This window comes from Brassica napus, chromosome C3 (assembly GCF_020379485.1).
Source record: "Brassica napus cultivar Da-Ae chromosome C3, Da-Ae, whole genome shotgun sequence".
NCBI lineage: Eukaryota > Viridiplantae > Streptophyta > Magnoliopsida > Brassicales > Brassicaceae > Brassica > Brassica napus.
This window is the reverse complement of record NC_063446.1, coordinates 18,722,085-18,738,756: the sequence shown is the minus strand read 5'-3', so window position 1 is coordinate 18,738,756 and position 16,672 is coordinate 18,722,085. Positions and strand designations below refer to the sequence as shown.

General features: G+C 35.1%; 3 protein-coding genes across 6 annotated transcripts; 2 read left to right on the top strand and 1 right to left on the bottom strand.

Annotated features, from left to right (window-relative positions):
* Nucleotides 1-1,997: 1,997 nt before the first annotated feature.
* Nucleotides 1,998-5,040, bottom strand: LOC106384044. Of its 2 annotated transcripts, XM_048750915.1 has the most exons (4): nucleotides 3,074-5,040; nucleotides 2,918-2,995; nucleotides 2,297-2,833; nucleotides 1,998-2,209 (listed from the first exon to the last, which is right to left on the bottom strand). In XM_048750915.1, the coding sequence occupies exons 1-4, from the start codon at nucleotides 3,521-3,523 to the stop codon at nucleotides 2,129-2,131; spliced, it is 1,146 nt and encodes a 381-aa protein (XP_048606872.1). In that variant the 5' UTR covers nucleotides 3,524-5,040; the 3' UTR covers nucleotides 1,998-2,128. The 2 variants fall into 2 exon arrangements, with proteins under 2 accessions (XP_048606872.1, XP_048606871.1); XM_048750914.1 differs by having other exon boundaries at nucleotides 2,297-2,995.
* Nucleotides 5,041-5,595: 555 nt separating this feature from the next.
* LOC106384045 lies at nucleotides 5,596-6,318 on the top strand. The gene is made up of 2 exons (XM_013824066.1): nucleotides 5,596-5,768; nucleotides 5,901-6,318. Exons 1-2 carry the CDS (start codon nucleotides 5,596-5,598, stop codon nucleotides 6,316-6,318), a joined length of 591 nt encoding a protein of 196 aa, XP_013679520.1.
* A 5,764-nt stretch (nucleotides 6,319-12,082) lies between these two features.
* On the top strand, nucleotides 12,083-15,219 carry LOC106388446 (mitogen-activated protein kinase kinase kinase 1). Of its 3 annotated transcripts, none has more exons than XM_022699251.2 (9): nucleotides 12,089-13,224; nucleotides 13,306-13,390; nucleotides 13,466-13,528; nucleotides 13,601-13,758; nucleotides 13,844-13,916; nucleotides 14,007-14,066; nucleotides 14,276-14,392; nucleotides 14,549-14,783; nucleotides 14,866-15,219. In XM_022699251.2, exons 1-8 carry the CDS (start codon nucleotides 12,326-12,328, stop codon nucleotides 14,750-14,752), a joined length of 1,659 nt encoding a protein of 552 aa, XP_022554972.1. In that variant the 5' UTR covers nucleotides 12,089-12,325; the 3' UTR covers nucleotides 14,753-14,783; nucleotides 14,866-15,219. The 3 variants fall into 3 exon arrangements, with proteins under 3 accessions (XP_048606870.1, XP_022554972.1, XP_013683977.1); XM_013828523.3 differs by having other exon boundaries at nucleotides 12,090-13,224; nucleotides 14,869-15,219; XM_048750913.1 differs by having other exon boundaries at nucleotides 12,083-13,224; nucleotides 14,549-15,219.
* The last annotated feature ends 1,453 nt before the right edge of the window (nucleotides 15,220-16,672 follow it).

The following is a 16,672-nucleotide window of genomic DNA, read 5'->3' as shown; positions in this document are numbered from 1 at the left end:
GATTTTAAATTTTTCATTCATACCACCAACATGCATTGCTGCCCCTATTGATTTTAGGTTTTTCGCCTAGGCAAGACAGTATGTCCCACCAGAAGGAAGCGGTTCTCGTATGCCGCTTGTCGGGGCGACCTCTGTAGGCAAGGGGATCGGCGCATCATTGAAATCCAAATCAATATCTTGTAATGCTCTCCATTTTTTTTATCAGCAATGTTGATGATAATCGAGTATAATTTCCAAAGAAAATACATAATATGTGGTAAGAAATAAAGAAGAAAGTAACTAAAGATTATCCAGTGAATTGGATTTTATACTCTTTACATCGCAAATCTTTGTGAAAAACTGTTCCATTACGAAGGGACGTGGATTCTTTCATGGAGATAACTGACATAATGGAGAGAAACCGTGAAGAAACTCCCTTTTTATTTTCTAAACATCATTAAACACCAAGATTGTGGTGAGAAACTGCAAGAAGAGTAATCATTTATGAGTTTGCCATTTCTACTCACAATGGCCAACGTCTTTTGTTATTTATGTGTGAAAGGAGCAAAATAGAAAAAAATATTCTTTTTAGTATCATTACGTACATTCCTTCAAATATATTGATTGAGAAAAAAAGGTCACTATTACGGTGAAGCCCACATCTTTAGAGTATGATTAATGAGGAACTCTTAAGGCGGGGTTCTTAACGGAATTTAAGAAACCGTCTCATAATTTTTAACTAAAATAAAATAAAAACCGGCTCTTAAATATCTTATTTAAGAACCGGTTCTTAGCTTTTTTAGTTAAAAATTAACAGACGGTTTCTTAAATTTCTCTAAGAACTTCATCCTAAGAATTCTCCATTAATCATTAAATACCTTAAAAATATATATTACAAAAGCAATAAATTATGGTCAAAACCGGTCTTAGAAAAAATCTAGAAAAGCTGATTTTTTTACCGAGAGAAATTAGGCAGAATTTTTTTAATATGGTCTTTTTCAAAAAAAAAAAAGTTCTTAATAGAGTTTTTGATTAGTAAACATTTGAAAAATTATTATGCTATTTATTATCCAATCAACTATTATTATTTATATTATATTAAATATGTTATATATATAATATCTATATATTTTTATTTTATCAATATTTTTTTATTATTTATCTGGTTTTGTAAAAAGAGAAAATTAAAATAAAAAATTCAATTAATTTTTTATTAAGGAAAAAATATAATTATTATTAGTGATATGTATATTTTTAATTAGTTAATGTTTTCACATTAATCTACTTCTAAAAATTAAAATGATCATGATACACAGAAAATTGACTTTTCCAATACCAAAAAAAAAGGGCAAGGGAATAACATTACATTTGCATCCCGTTCGCATAAGAAACCAATTAAAATAGAGAAAAAAAAAATGCGAAAGACGAAATACTTATTTTTAAGACAGAAACCGAAAGCCTTTAAATTTTGCATTCATACCACCAAGATGTTTTCTCTTTCCCCAGTCATCATCATTGTCATCAAACATTAGAAACCTAAGAGCACCTTTATCGCCTTATATAAACAAAGGTTTTAAGGTATGGGTCCCGCATAATTTTTTAAAAACGTATGCAGAAATAGCGAAATAGTAGACATCTTTGGTGTGTCTTTAGTGCTGTTTGCGGGCCCCACTGACATGTGGTGGCCCGCGATTGATTCTTTCTTTAAAAAATAAAAAATAAAAAAATAAGAAACCCAATGCGATAATGGTGCTCTAAGAGCATCTCCAATGGAGTGTTTGTTGGTGGAGCCCACCATAAAAGAAGAAAATGGAGCGCTAAAAACGTCAGATTTGGCGTCGATGCTTGAGCTGTTTTGCGGGCCCCACTGACATGTGGCGCTCCGTGATTGGTTCGTTTTTAATTTTTTTTTTTAATCAGAGAAAAAACCAAAAAAGAAAAAAATTAAGCACCAAGTGGGGTGCTAGGGTTAATGGTGCTCCAACGAAGCTTTGAAAACAAAACCAGTCTCTATCTTCAGACCAAAAGATGTACAAATACTCAATTTTGTTGCTTTTCTGAAGAAGTAGAACAACACTCATAGTGCAACTGAAGCTCCCCACCACCAAAATAAGGAAAGAGAAATGAGAAAACTATCTTCAAAATCGGATCACGAGCTGAGAGTTGCGTCCTCAGTTGCCTCTTTAATGATAGGCAGCTTTTTCATCAGTGATGGCTTCAACTTCTTGTGCTGTATGTAAAGTCAAATGAGTGTTAGAAAAAAACAATGAGAGAGAATCAAAGCAACCGGAGTAGGAGTGTTGTTATGTTCATATACCTGTTCATAGAAAGCTCTGATCTCCTCGTCTGTAAGGGCTTCTACCTCAGTATTGTTTTCGTCCCACCCAAGGGATTTAAGGAACTCAGCCTCTTCTTCATCTGGAAGGTCTGCCGGTTCAAAACCACCATCTCTTTCTGCAGCATGCACACTTGAAGGGTTACTAGCTACAAGCTCCTTAGAGATGTCTGATTTTTCCTCGACAGAAGGGAAGATGCAAGAGCTAGTTGAGATGTTTGTAGATGTCTTCTTCTTCAAAGCACTGTAAAACGCATTCCTGCTCTGCGTTTGAGCCACAGAAGTAATGAATGGCGCAGATGGAGCAGCGATCATCTGGAAACCAGCTGCCACGCTGTTGGTTATACGACTTGGACCTCCAGATTCTTTGCCCGCAGGGTTGAGAATTACCAGCTTACTATCAGGCTTACCATAATTAGAATGAATATTGCCTAGCAGCATCGAGGAATGCTTGTGGGTATTTCTAAAAGAAGCAAGACCAACTGCACCACTTCGAACCATTGGTTTGGTCATGGAAACCTGATAAATAAAACCAAAATATATACAGTATAGCCCAAGGAAAGAGAGGAGGAAAATAATAATAGCTCCGGAAAAAAAGCTTACTGAGCCCTTTGGTGCAGAAGGCACAACCGGTATTAGCTTAAGAGCTTGGTCCTCAAGTCTTTTTATCATTGAATATCCCTAATAAAAATAACATCTTAGACAAACAGTAAAAAGGCAAGAGTACTATAAAGCAACACAAATATAAAAAAAATATACCTGAGGAAATGCACCAGTTCTAGGAGGCTGCAGCAATGCTTCAGCCATGTTACGAGTCTGTCCCGTTAAGGTATTCGAAGTAATATCAGAGTCAGAACCACTTTTCTTAATATCATTGGGAACCTCCGCCGGAGCCGATGCCCAACCTTCCCCAGCAGTAATGCCTGAGTCACCAACAGACAAGCTCTGAACAGCAAGACTTAGATCAGAAGATGAGATTTTTACAGCGTCTGGGTCTCCTTCATTCCCCTCTTCGGTTTTAAGCCTAGGAAAATCCCTGGAACTCGTTGCATTTGTAAACCCTTGAGCTAAGTAGTCGTCATGTTTCCTTGTTGTCATTGAATTTGATCGTCTTGACTGCTCTTGATTCCTTCCATTTAAGAAGGTACCGAAAGGGAAACGAGAATCACGGTCCCATGGGTCTATGTAGCTCGGCCTATCTCTCTCCATTCTCCGATCTTTACCTCTCCTTTGAACATTGAAATTCCTATATGCATTTTTGGTAGACCCATTACTAAACCTCCTCCGTGCATCGGTGGAAGAAGACCGATCGATTAAAGGAGACCGAACTGAATCAACATCGGTTTCTGCCCTAGGGTTCCTACTCTTGTTATTATCTAAATCAAAATGAAAACGGAAATGATATGAAGTTACGATGCTATTCAAACAATGGTTTTAAAAGGAATATAGAGGCATATAAAACTGGAGCATACCTGAGCGAGCAGAAGATGACTGAATATGACTTTTATTCCCAACACCAGAACCATTCCCTGAACTTCTCAACCATTCAGGTACCAAAGAGGGTTCACGTTTCTCCATCAGTAAAGCTATATTGTATCAAGCAAAGGAACCAATATACAATTCTCTGCCCTCTTTCACTCTCTTACTATACACCACAAGGGCAGGGAAGAAATCACAATCTAAATTAAAAAAAAAAATCGATTTGTCCCAAACCTACACGAAATCAGTTATGAGAAACCCTCTCTCCCACAGATAGTTTCAAAGATACTTGAAGATCATCATCGCTGTCAATAAACCCACAAAGAAGGAACACACGAACAAACAAATGCCTCTCTACCTCTCTTCCCCAAAGGAGAACTACTCCATTTTTGTTTTTATATTATATTTTGTAATACTAATTAAGGTTTTCTGGTTTTATTTAAGAAATTGTTTTGAGAAACTGTTGAAATGGTTCTTCCTGGTCCAATGAATTTATAGTAATATAAAAATTCAATACCATAAATGTACTTCCCTGTTTATGCACAGCCAATTAATGCATACTTTGACAAGTAAAATATCATTAAATAATTATGGTTTTACTATTACAATTTAATTATATCTTTGAACAGATTTTAATAAATTTATTACCATAGTTTTGTACACTCATCCTATCTATCATTTAAATAAACTGTTTCTATAATTTTGAGGAAAAAAATAATATATATTGACAAATGAAAAAAACATTAATTGAAAAAACTGTTTGGCACTATTATAATACATTTTGATAAAGATACTATAAATCAGAACTTAACAAAAAGGAATACTATACTATAAATCAGAACTTAACAAAAAGGAATACTATCATAATTTCATTTAATTCACACACACACATATATATACTTGCAAAAAGGATTTGACTTATAATCTATAAGAAAATGACATATAATGTTGTTCAAAGAAAATATAAAAGAAAAATATTTCATTTTGTCAACAGCAAACACACACACACATATATGTAGTACAACATTCATCCTTTTTGTTCTCTGCGAGTGGAATGAACGAGATAGTGACAAAATACTTCTCTTTAATTTCATTAGATTCCGCCAAATTTATTGAGAACGAAGATTACTTTTCGGGTGAAAACATCATCTTACCACTTCAAAACTTTCCATTGCAAAAGCCACCATTTATGCTTACAGTAAAAAAAAATGCATTATCCCTAGAAGTTATTTAAATTCTGCATGCAAAAAGAAAACCTTCATTTTAGACATCTACCTTTTTTCCTTTTATGAGTGATCAGAGGCGTGCCTACCCTTTTGATTTTGAGGCATTGGCCTCAGGCCCCTTCTCATATTAGTTCATTTTGGGGCCCCGAATTTATAGATTATGACATAAACAACGTGATAATATGCTTTCTTTTAATAATCAAACATCAATTTCTATTTTCCTTTGAGCATTAACTTCTGGTTTTCTTATTAATGTTGAAAACTTCTTTGTCTACGTAGAATTTAGCTTATAACAAGACATAATGTTTTCAATCTAAGTTTTCAATAATTTTTTAAGCTGTTGTTTATTTGTCAACGTATATTAAAATACTATTATTATACTAAAATTACTAGATATTTTTATTATTAAAATAAGATTAGCTATTTTGCCTTAGGCCCCTATTATGCTAAGCACGGCACTGTGAGTGATGCCTTCTTAAAATACTGCCACCCAAACTCAAATTCACGTATGTATGATTCCATAGACCATCTATATAGCACCAACATCCTCTTTAATCCGTTATTGATAAAACGGAAATGAATGATGGGATCTCGTGGGGCCGTGGGAACCTGATCAGAGGAGATTGTTTTTGGGTCTTGGATCCAGCGAATAGAGGAAGCTGGTTTTGGAGGGCCATTTGTAAGTTGAGGGAGTTAGCTAGGCCTATGATTCAGTGCGAAGTGGGAGATGGTGCTACTGCGAGCTTCTGGTACGATAATTAGAAGTCTCTAGGTCCTCTGATCGAGCTGGTAGGAGAAAGAGGGCCGTCTGTTACAGGTCTTAACATCAACGCAGTGGTGGCTGACGCTCTGATTTCTGATGGTTGGTGGCTTGATCGTAGCAGAAGTAGAAGCCCGATCATAACTCTGCTAAAGGCTTGCTTGCCAAGTGCTCAGGAGATCATAGTTTCAGCTCAGAATGACAAATATGTGTGGTACCCGGATGGAGCGCGTGGCTCAGGTATTTTCTCAGCTAGTGAGACTTGGCGAGCGCTTCACCCTCCTACACTAGAAGTGTTTTGGCATAAGAAGGTTTGGTTCTCTGGTCGTGTTCCGAAGCACACATTTATAGCTTGGGTGGCTGCTCAGAACAGAATGGTTACGAGGGATAGACTGATAAGGTGGGGGTTGAATGTTCCCGCAAGCTGCGTGTTGTGCTCGCAGCATGATGAGAGCCGTCAGCATCTGTTTTTTGACTGCTCCTATAGCAACGAGGTTTGGACTTTCTTTATATCTCGTATGCATCTCTCTCCTCCATAGCTGTTTGAGGATGTATTGAGATGGTTGGAAGCTCCCTCAAGGAATGATAAAGTTACTCTGATTGTGAGGCTAACTTACCAAGCAGTCTTGTAATTAATTTGGAAAGAAAGAAACTCGAGGATTCATTCAGCGGTGCAAAAACCACCAGGGACTTTGATTGTAGAGATTAAACAAATTATCAAATTCAGGTTGGACCCTATAGTAAGGAAGCAACGTCTCTCAAGTGATGGAGATTCAGTTTTAGGAACTTGGATGTTTTTTTTGGCTAAGAGGCTGTTTTCTAGCCCCTTTTGAGCCAAGCCCATGTTTTTTTGTGTTGGGCTTGTGCACCCCCTGTAGTTGGATTTAATTTATAAAATGAGTACTTACAAAAAAAAAAAAAAAAGAATGATGAGGGATCTCATGTTGCTATGATTATTTTCCTTTGATTCCCGATCTCCAAGACCTTGTAAGGGTCTCTATCCAGACTCGAATGAATATTACAATTTTATTTTTATATCTCAGATATCAAAAATGCTATTTATTAGTAAAAAAAGAGGTAGTATGAGAAGCCAGCCAAGAATAGAACACCCATAAAAAACACAAATTCATATGAAAAGCACGTGCAATCTTAGCTAATGAATTAGCAGTCCGGTTTTGTGCTCGAGGATGGAAGACAACCTTGAAGTCTTGAAACATTGACTTTAAAATAGCTAACTTCTTAAATTCCGTTAAAAATTTGGCCTTACTTTTGTTATTGAATCATTAAGATTAGATCCTTGCAATCTGTTTTGAAATGTTGACATGTTGAGTATTGAAGCAACTTTCCATAGCTCAGGTAAGCGCTTCCATCTCCGTTTAAAATTACGTTTGAGATGAGATGCGTTTCCTTTGATTCCTTAATTCCAAATTTTAACAAATTTCATACAAATAAAAATATTTTATTTTGATATAATATTGGTTCTCACATTAATATTAAGTATATATGCCTAAAATACCAACATTTCGTTATTTAAAAATTTAAAAATTATTTTTTTCTTATTAATTAATCAGATTTAATTAAAATATGTATGTTTTAAAGGAAGAAATGGTTTTTTAACCCATTTAATTTTTATGTTAAACACTAAATAAAAAATGACTGAGAAAGTGTGATTTGTGAATTAACAAAATTATGAGAGAAATTACTTAGACTACCATTTTCCTAACACATGTTTACTTTAACCAAATTTATCCTTGGTTTTAAAGAGATAAATCATACTATATATTAATGGGAAAATTGCTAAAACGGAACATAAAAACAACATAGTTCTCCATATGGTATAAAATCATATTTGTCCATTTATTCTCCCTTTTACCCTTTCCATTTCTGAAAATTAATGAAATAAATAGTTTTATGAATCCAAAAAAATATTAAAAATATAAACAATTAATAAAACACTATATACACAAACACATATTTTTTTTGGTTAAGAAACTTGATAAGTAAAATTTTAAAATTACGTTCCACTAAAAGTATAATTCATCTTCTACGGAAAATGAGTTAGTAGAAAACGAATTCTATAATAAACAAGTCCATCTACTTTTTTTAGAAGAAACAATCTAAAAATGTTTAAAATTCTAAACATGGAGAATGCGAATTCTACTAATTGTAAAGATCGCTACTTTTCTTTTGAATGCAGTTTCTACTTTTATGAAGTATTCTAAAATTTTGGGTATGCGAAATCTAAACTTAGCATGAACGTCTACAAAAAGTAGAAATTGTATTCAGAATTTTTGTCATGGTTCTACACAGTGTAGAAGGTGCCTTCTACGGATAAAAAAACCAGTTTTTCCGAAAATTAAGGAAGTTTCAGTTAAAAAAATATTCTAAAAATATTCTAATTTCCTAAAACGTGTCCTGGTCGATTTTCTTTGTCAAAATATCAAAAACAAATGATTTTGGCTTTTCTTCTTCATCAATCTATGATTTTTCCATAGTTTGTCTTGTGATTTTCAAAAATTCTTGTTCTATGATGCATATTTATACAATATGTGGTGTTTGGGAATTTAGTTTAAGCACATGATGGATTTTTTTGGCTGATGATAATTGGGGTAGGCTACTGTTATTGGAATCAAGCTCTACCTTAGAGGATTTTAAAAGAATAGTTTTGGAGGATTTTAGAAACCAAATGCAATTAGGTTACGAGATATTTTTGATCAGTGTCGTGTGTTCTTTTTTAAAAAAAAAATTGTTTTTAATTTTTTTTTCCTTTCTAAAACATTATGGGATTACCTTATTTTTTTATCTTTTTCCATTAAACTTTTTAAAAATGGTTTTAATTTATGTTTAATTTGATTAAGGAAAGGTTAGTTTTGGGATTATAAAAAATATTATACTATAGGGACAACTTAGTGATGGTTTTATACCATATGGACAACTATATTGTTTTTTTGTTCCGTTTTGGCAATTTTCTCTATATTAATTGAGAAGTCACTTAAATGATTTTTTTTTCTTATGCATTGTTAATAGGTTAAGTTTTAAAAAATAATTATAATTTGATTGGTTGTTGACGTTTATTAGTTATTTATTTTAATCAGATCTAAAAATAAAAGGTAAATAGAACTATTTAAAGAAACTAACGAGTGCAGTAGCTCAGTTTTGGTGGAGTCCAGGAGAAGCACAAGAGGCATGCATTGAAAATCATGAGATAAATTATGTGTACATAAGGATAATGGTGGGCTAGGCTTCAAGGATTTGACTGATTTTAATACGGTGATGCTTGGAAAGCACTTGTGGCGGCTGATCGAGAAGCCAAATGTCCTTTTTTCTCGAGTTTTCAAAGGACAGTACTACAAGAATGCTTCACCCCTGGAACCGATTCGCTCATATTCCCCGTCATATGGCTGGAGGAGTATTATCTCTGCTAGATCTCTGGTTTGTAAAGAACTAATTAAAAGGGTTGGAACAGGGTCATCTATTTCAGTATGGAATGATCCTTGGATCTCATCCACTCGTCCGAGACCAGCTAACAAAAACCTTCATAACAGTTACCCAGACCTTACAGTGGATTTTCTCATTAATCAGGAATCCCGAACATGGAATTTACATGCAATTAGGACTTTGGTGGAACCCCACGATGTAAAAATGATTGAAAGTATCCCTTTGAGTAGGAATCAGATGGAAGATAGGAATGGATGGCATTTCACTAATAATGGAAAATACGCGGTTCAATCATGGTATCAAATAGAAAGGATCTATCTTGACAAGAAAAGCCACCAGAATTTTATGGACCCAATGTGGATATACTTAAGGCATTCTGCTGGAAAGTGAAGTGTCCTCCGAAGTTAAAACATTTCTTATGGCGGCTGCTGACAGGTTTTATAGCGGTAACAAAAAATCTAAAAGCGAGAGGAATACAAGGAGATACATGTTGTGCACGGTGTGGAGACCCGGAGGAATCAATAAATCATGTGTTCTTCGAATGTCCCCCGGTACGTCAAGTGTGAGCACTATCTAAGATTCCATCGAACCCAAACATTTTTCCTATTGGCTCTCTTTTTGCTAATATGGACCATCTGTTTTGGAGAGTTACCCCAAAAATGGAGGACCATCAGTTTGCATGGATATTATGGTACATATGGAATGGCTGGAATAATAAAGTTTTCAGTAATCTTGATATTGATACGAGAGAAACACTTAACTTAGCAGAATTGGAATCAACACTTTGGGCTGAGACACATGTCATCAATAATCCCAGGTTGGTACATGAAGCACAAAACAAACCTAATTCATGATCAGGGACTACAGGAAGATGGTGTTACACTGACGGTTCTTGGAAAGATAAAGATTTATTTTTTGGGCAAGGCTGGTTCAGCACGCTACCGGGGTTTGAGGGCTTGTTAGGAGCAAGGAATCTAAGGGCATGTCTCTCACCTCTTCATGAGGAGATGAAGGCACTAATCTGGGCAATGGAAATCATGAAAAATCTAAGACAGTTTAGGGTTACGGTTGCTACGGATTGCTCTCAATTGGTGAAGATGGTTTCGGATCATAGGAATGTCCAGCATTTGAAAGTTACCTGGAATACATTAAGCTTTTGAGAAGAAGCTTCACCAACTCAGATGTCGTTCATGTACCTAGGACGGAAAACATAAAGGCGGATCGCTTGGCACGCAGTGCTCGGAAACAACTGTCTTTCGTTGTACATATGGATGCAGAGTTGTCACCTTGGTTTACAGAGTCTACATGAGTCTGTGAATGTTTGCTGTCAAAAAAAAAATAGAACTATTTAATATAAATTACCAAATAACACAAGTAATATTACAAATAATGATTTATGGTAACTAATTGTAGAATTGGAGAAATAATATATATGTTTTATCAAATTTTTTTTCTTTATCAATTATTTATATATAATTAAATAAAATAATTTAAGTTTTTTTATTGAAAGAAATTTAATGGTTATATATTTTTAATTTTTTATTAGGGATGGGTACTTTACCCGATATTCGAAGCCGCACCCGAACCCGATCCGAAAAATCCGAACCGAAATCCGAACCGAAGTAGCAAAATATCCGAACGGATATTAAATTAGGAGAGATTGGATATCCGAACCCGGACGGGTAATATCCGAACCGAACCCGGACGGGTAATATCCGAACCCGAGTGGATATCCGAAGATAACCGAACATATGTATAATTAACCTTATATTTCTAGTTTACATCTCTTATTTTATATAAAATATTTATATTGATACTACACATATTTTAAGTTCATATGATATACATACAATCACGGAAAAAATGATTTGCTACTCACTTGAAATGCATGTCAAACTTTTTATTTCAAGAATTAGCAAAAAGTTACATCCAAAATTTAAAAACAATAACCAAATTAATGTCTTTTTAGTTTCAAAATGTTATGTCCAAATTTTTTTAACCATTCAATCTATTAAAAAAAAATTAGTTAAGTGAAAGTTATATTTTTAAATACAAGAAATATGAGAAATGAAAAAATTAATATTTTTTTTCAAAATCTAAATATCCAAACCCGATCTGAAATAACCTAATCCGAACTAAAAATACCCGAACCCGACCTGAAGTTCAAAAATACCCGAACGGGTTCTAAACCTCTATACCGAAATACCCGAAAATCTGAAATACCCGACCCAAACCCGAACAGGTACCCGAACGTCCACCCCTAATTCTTATATAAAAGAATTAGATTTGTAGGTAAAGAATTATTAAAAGTTATTATGTTTTCTTAAGTCTACACAAAAACGTTTACAAAATATCTTCATGATAAAAGCATCTGATCATTGTATTGGTCCTACACACAAAAAAAAAACTATCTTTTTATTTCTTGAAAGCTAGAGTATTCCCGGCTTTTCACGTGTTAAATATAAAATAATTTTACAACCAATTATCTGAATTAATTATAATATTACTTTTCTGTAAGATCTTCTAAAAAACATATACTAAAATTTCACAGATTTTCTAAAAACATATACTGAAATTTTTGATTATTCAACTATTTGAAATTAAAAATTAAAATTTTAATTATTATTGAAAATTATAATAATGTAAACATAACATATATTTGTTCATATAATATAATTATCCGCAAAATTGCACCTGGTTTTTAATTAAAAACTAAGCATGGTTTTCTTATAACTTGTAACATTATAAATCTTAGCCACCGAAACTGGAAGGCCTGAAAAGCCCAATTAGATAAGCCTCGACATGTTAAAGAAAATAAAAAGAAACAAAAGACTCTCTGTGAAGCACCCACTAACAAAAAAAAAAAAAAAAAAAAAAAAGATGAGGAATCAAAAACACAGAGAAATGAGACCAATTATTTAACGAAAAACCGTGTTTTCGTTTACTTTTCCTTTTATTTTTCTTCTTCGGCCGCCAGGGTTTGCACAATCTTCGGTCCTCACTCCCGCACTTGTAGATTTTCTCGGAAAATTACCATTTGAAAGCAATCAATCAATCAATAAAGGTGCGGTACTCACAGAAAAAACTTGTGTATGGATTTAGCTATTTATGGATAGATTGATAGCTCGTATGAAGAAAGTTTCGGGTAGGAGAGGAGGGGAGCGGAAGTTAGAGCGTATTGGCGCCTTGAAGAACGTCAAGTATGACGCCGCTTCTTCTTCCAGCTCCTCAGCTGACGATCTATCCGTCTCCACTTCTTCCCTGATGACGCGCTCTCTTGAGGTGGATCGAACCAGTTTCCGCATCGGAGGAGGAGGAGGCGATGGAGAGTTGGATCGGATCTTTAAGTCCATTGGCGTGTCTGGCCCTGACGATTTGGCTATTTCTTTCGACGCCTGGGAAGCTTCCATGATGCGTTCCTCTTCGGAGGTTATCAACAGGTCTAACTCTTTCGACCACGATTGGAGTCGATCTGGTCCGAGTGGTGATGCTAATTCCGAGGTTGGGAGTTTGGCTGATAGGGTTGTGGTTGATGGTGGCGGTACGAAGCGTGGTCTCCAGCGGGTAATGTCGAGAGGTTATCTCGTTCCTAGTTCCAGTGATGTCGTGCCTGTTGTTGGTGTTAGTGGTGGTATAAAAGGAGTAAGACCATCTGTGCTTAAGCCTCCTCCCGCGAAACGGCCTCCTATTGATCACCAAGGATCATCTTGGGACTTCCTTATGCATTTGGGGCCGGAACATGAAATTGTTAAGCGGCCAAGTTCGTCTTCGTCTTCTTCTTCTTCTTCTTCTTCCGACAAGGCAGATCAAGTGGAAAAGCAGGAGAGGCTTCTCGCGGTTACAGCTGATGAGTCATGCTCATTCACTACAAACGAGGGTGGTGACTCCTCCAGCACAGTATCCAACACCTCGCCGGTTTATTCTTCTGGAAATATCATCACTTCTTGGCTGAAGGGTGACCTTCTGGGACGAGGATCATTTGGCTCCGTGTATGAAGGCATTTCTGGGTAAGTCCTACTGTTTAAGGTACAAAAGGGAGCTTTTACTTTATGCATTTGGCTGATGAATAAACTTTTTTTGATGGATAGTGATGGGGACTTCTTTGCTGTCAAGGAAGTTTCACTTATTGATCAGGGAAGTCAGGCACAAGAGTGCATTCAACAACTAGAAAGGGTGAGATATATATCATTTGTCACATTTTACCTGTCAAAGGTTGGTTTGCTTATCCTCCTCGCTTCATTTATATAGGAGATTGCATTACTTAGTCAGCTTCAGCATCAGAATATAGTGAGATATCGTGGCACGGCCAAGGTATGTTCCCCGTTCTGGCTTTCCTCTTCACACTTGCAGCTCAATCAGTAACGCCTATTTGGTGTGTTGCAGGATGGGTCGAATTTGTACATCTTTCTTGAGCTTGTCTCCCAAGGCTCTCTTCTCAAACTTTACCAAAAATACCCGCTTCGGGACTCTGTAGTGTCCACCTACACCAGACAGATCCTTGACGGCTTGAAATATCTCCACGGAGAAGGTTTCATCCACCGGTAAAGACTAGTAGAAACCCTTTCTTGTCATAGATTTCCCTGTATTTACTCTTTCCCTTACTTTTCTCATCTGATTCGACAAAAGGGACATCAAATGTGCAAATATATTGGTTGACGCAAGTGGAGCTGTTAAGCTTGCAGACTTTGGATTGGCAAAGGTTCTTTTCCATTTTGTAGATATCTATAGGTTTTGCTCTAAAGTAGTTGCTTCTGTCTTTTATTTATTTATTTTGTATTGTGTCATTTAGGTTTCAAAACTAAACGACATTAAGTCCAGCAAGGGGACTCCATTCTGGATGGCTCCAGAGGTATTGTTTTTGGAGATTATTACACATTTCCTTTCTACTCTTTTGATTATATGAATACAATAATAGACAAACATATTGCTCGCCAACATAATTATTGGATCTCGAACTATTGGTATAACTCGTGTAACGTTGGATTCATTTCACTTTCACAGTATTTAAGGCTATGCTTTTATGGTTGATTCTAAATGGAATGCAACAATTTTGTTCAGGTTATTAACCTCAAGCGTACTGACGGGTATGGAAGTTCAGCTGATATATGGAGCCTTGGGTGCACTGTGCTGGAATTGCTGACTCGGAAGATCCCCTACTGCGATCTTGAAAACCCCGTAAGTCGTCCAGCTTTGTTTAATATTCAGTCTAGTTGTTTATTTGACCTTTAATTTTTAGGTTATTGTTTATTTATTTATGGGTTTTTCCCAGTAAAATAAGAGTTGATGTCGTCGAAAAAAAGAGTTGATGTCAGATTTTGTGCAAACATGCAGTATCAAGCCCTGTTTAGAATCGGAAAGGGTGAGCTTCCAGACATACCTGATACATTATCACTAGACGCCCGAGATTTTATAATTAAGTGTCTCCGAGTGAACCCAGAGGAGCGGCCAACTGCGGCTGAGCTACTGAACCACCCATTTGTAAAACGGCCCTTATCATTCTCAGGCTCGGGAATCAAGATCTTCACTTCTCCATAGACGAGGCTAACTTAGTAGAATGTCTACACTGGTGAAACTCTTGGTTTCTTTTGCACGAGAATATTTGAGTCAGGAGTTGTAGATTCTAACGTTGATGTCCTAATGTATGTAAGCAGGCGTTAGCAGAAGATTTGTGAGAGATGGATAAGACGCTGTAGAAACTAAAAAATTGGGGAAACTTGAGCATGATTCTTCTTCAACACAAGTCTGCGGTTCAGTTGGGCAGCAAGAGCTAAACTGCTTGGAAACATATTCTGGCTCATTCATTGGTTATTTGTTGTGTAAGTTGTGTTGGGCTTGATTCTAAAACTGAAGAGCCATATTCTTCTAGGAAAAGGATAAATTAGAGTGTAACTTTGGGGTTTTGAGTGTATAGGTTTTGTTAAGTTAGTGTATGTATCCCATATGTAATGTGATGTAATGTAATGTATAATCTGGGTTTGCTAGTTCTTTCTTGTGTTTGTATCTCTGCACATTTCTTTTACCGTTGGGTTCTTTTCTCTAACTATCGTATGACCCCCTTCACGTATGGTTTTTTTTTTTTTTTTTTTTGTAGATTTTTGGTCGAAAACATATTTTATTGAAGTCTATTATTCAACTTAGATCCTACATTTTTGGCCTGTTGAATGAATGCGGTCAATAGACTTTTTTTTATCAATGAACTTCTGACTCCAGACATTTTCGGAGACCAAAACAGATTTACAAGTCGATTATATCTTCAATCCCATTGGACTAACTATTTTTCTTCAAACCACTGTTTCCTACCCGCCGCCCTTTATATCCCTTCTTATTCTGAATTGGTTTAAGGAAGGGCACCCATCAAATATTCATGATCCGATCTGTTAATTATCCGAATCGTTTCAATCCGTACAAATAAACTTATTTAAAAATAATATAAATATGTTATATTACAAAAAATTATTTACTTTCTAAAATTCTAATAACTTATATAATAAATTTAATAAATAAAAATACTATAAATTTTACATAAAATATAGTATTTAAATATTATGTATAATTCTTTGAATATATATATATATATATATATATAACAAATTGTGTCGGATATTCGCTTCTAAAAGTATAAGTATTTGTGATTGCTTCGTTTTTTTACGAATATTACATATTAATTTTTGGTTTGCTTCGTAGAGTTACGGATAACAAGCGATTCGAATCAAAATCATTAGAAGTTCCATGAATTCAGAATAGCACCAAATAGCAAAACAAGCCAAAGATCATAAATGCCTAACAGTTACCCAATTTTGCTCACAAAACATAAGCCAAAGATCACTATGTTGGATGTACCGGAGATATTATAACATACTTCACTACCTTTTTCCATCACAAGAGATTGCAATACTTACTCAGCTTCAGCATCAGAATCATGAGCGGCATCGTGACACAACCAATCAAGACCGATTTTGAAATTACGGGACCTTAAACAAAACCAAAAATGGAACCTAATATTTTATCATATCACTGAAAATAATATAATTAGAAGAAAAATAATCATCTACAAGATTATGCTTGTGATACATGTTGGAAGTAGAAGGAAGTACGATTTTCAAAAGAAAATAACACGTTTGTGAAAAAATGAAGATTCTCATTTAACAAGAGTTATTTACACTATAAGTCACTTTTACAATTCTTAATTACATGATAGAACACTTTCAACTACCAATACACTTTTGCTTCTTCTAATACAAACTCTCTACTCCCAACATCTTAAAACACATGACCAATCAAACTTACAAAATTAAAATCTAACTAATGTTTTTTAAACTATGAATCTCTTTTCACGCACAAATATTGTTTTCACCAAAACCGTAAAATCACATTTTTCCGCCAATACCAATAAATTGGATTTCCCACCAATATTGCAAAAGAGGTTTTTCATCAAAATCACAAAATCAGTCTTTC

What these genes read in the sequence shown, in the direction of transcription:
- LOC106384044 (XM_048750914.1), bottom strand. Translation starts at nt 3,523, where the DNA reads ATGGAGAGAGATAGGCCGAGCTACATAGACCCATGGGACCGTGATTCT. An exon ending in GAACTGGTGCATTTCCTCAG is followed by an intron (nt 2,996 to 3,073) that starts GTATATTTTTTT and finishes TATTTTTATTAG; the next exon opens with GGATATTCAATGATAAAAAG. An exon ending in TCAGAGCTTTCTATGAACAG is followed by an intron (nt 2,210 to 2,296) that starts GTATATGAACAT and finishes CTTTACATACAG; the next exon opens with CACAAGAAGTTGAAGCCATC.
- LOC106384045 (XM_013824066.1), top strand. Translation starts at nt 5,596, where the DNA reads ATGAATGATGGGATCTCGTGGGGCCGTGGGAACCTGATCAGAGGAGAT. An exon ending in GGTGCTACTGCGAGCTTCTG is followed by an intron (nt 5,769 to 5,900) that starts GTACGATAATTA and finishes GCTTGATCGTAG; the next exon opens with CAGAAGTAGAAGCCCGATCA.
- LOC106388446 (XM_048750913.1), top strand. Translation starts at nt 12,326, where the DNA reads ATGGATAGATTGATAGCTCGTATGAAGAAAGTTTCGGGTAGGAGAGGA. An exon ending in GCATTCAACAACTAGAAAGG is followed by an intron (nt 13,391 to 13,465) that starts GTGAGATATATA and finishes TCATTTATATAG; the next exon opens with GAGATTGCATTACTTAGTCA. An exon ending in ACTGCGATCTTGAAAACCCC is followed by an intron (nt 14,393 to 14,548) that starts GTAAGTCGTCCA and finishes GCAAACATGCAG; the next exon opens with TATCAAGCCCTGTTTAGAAT.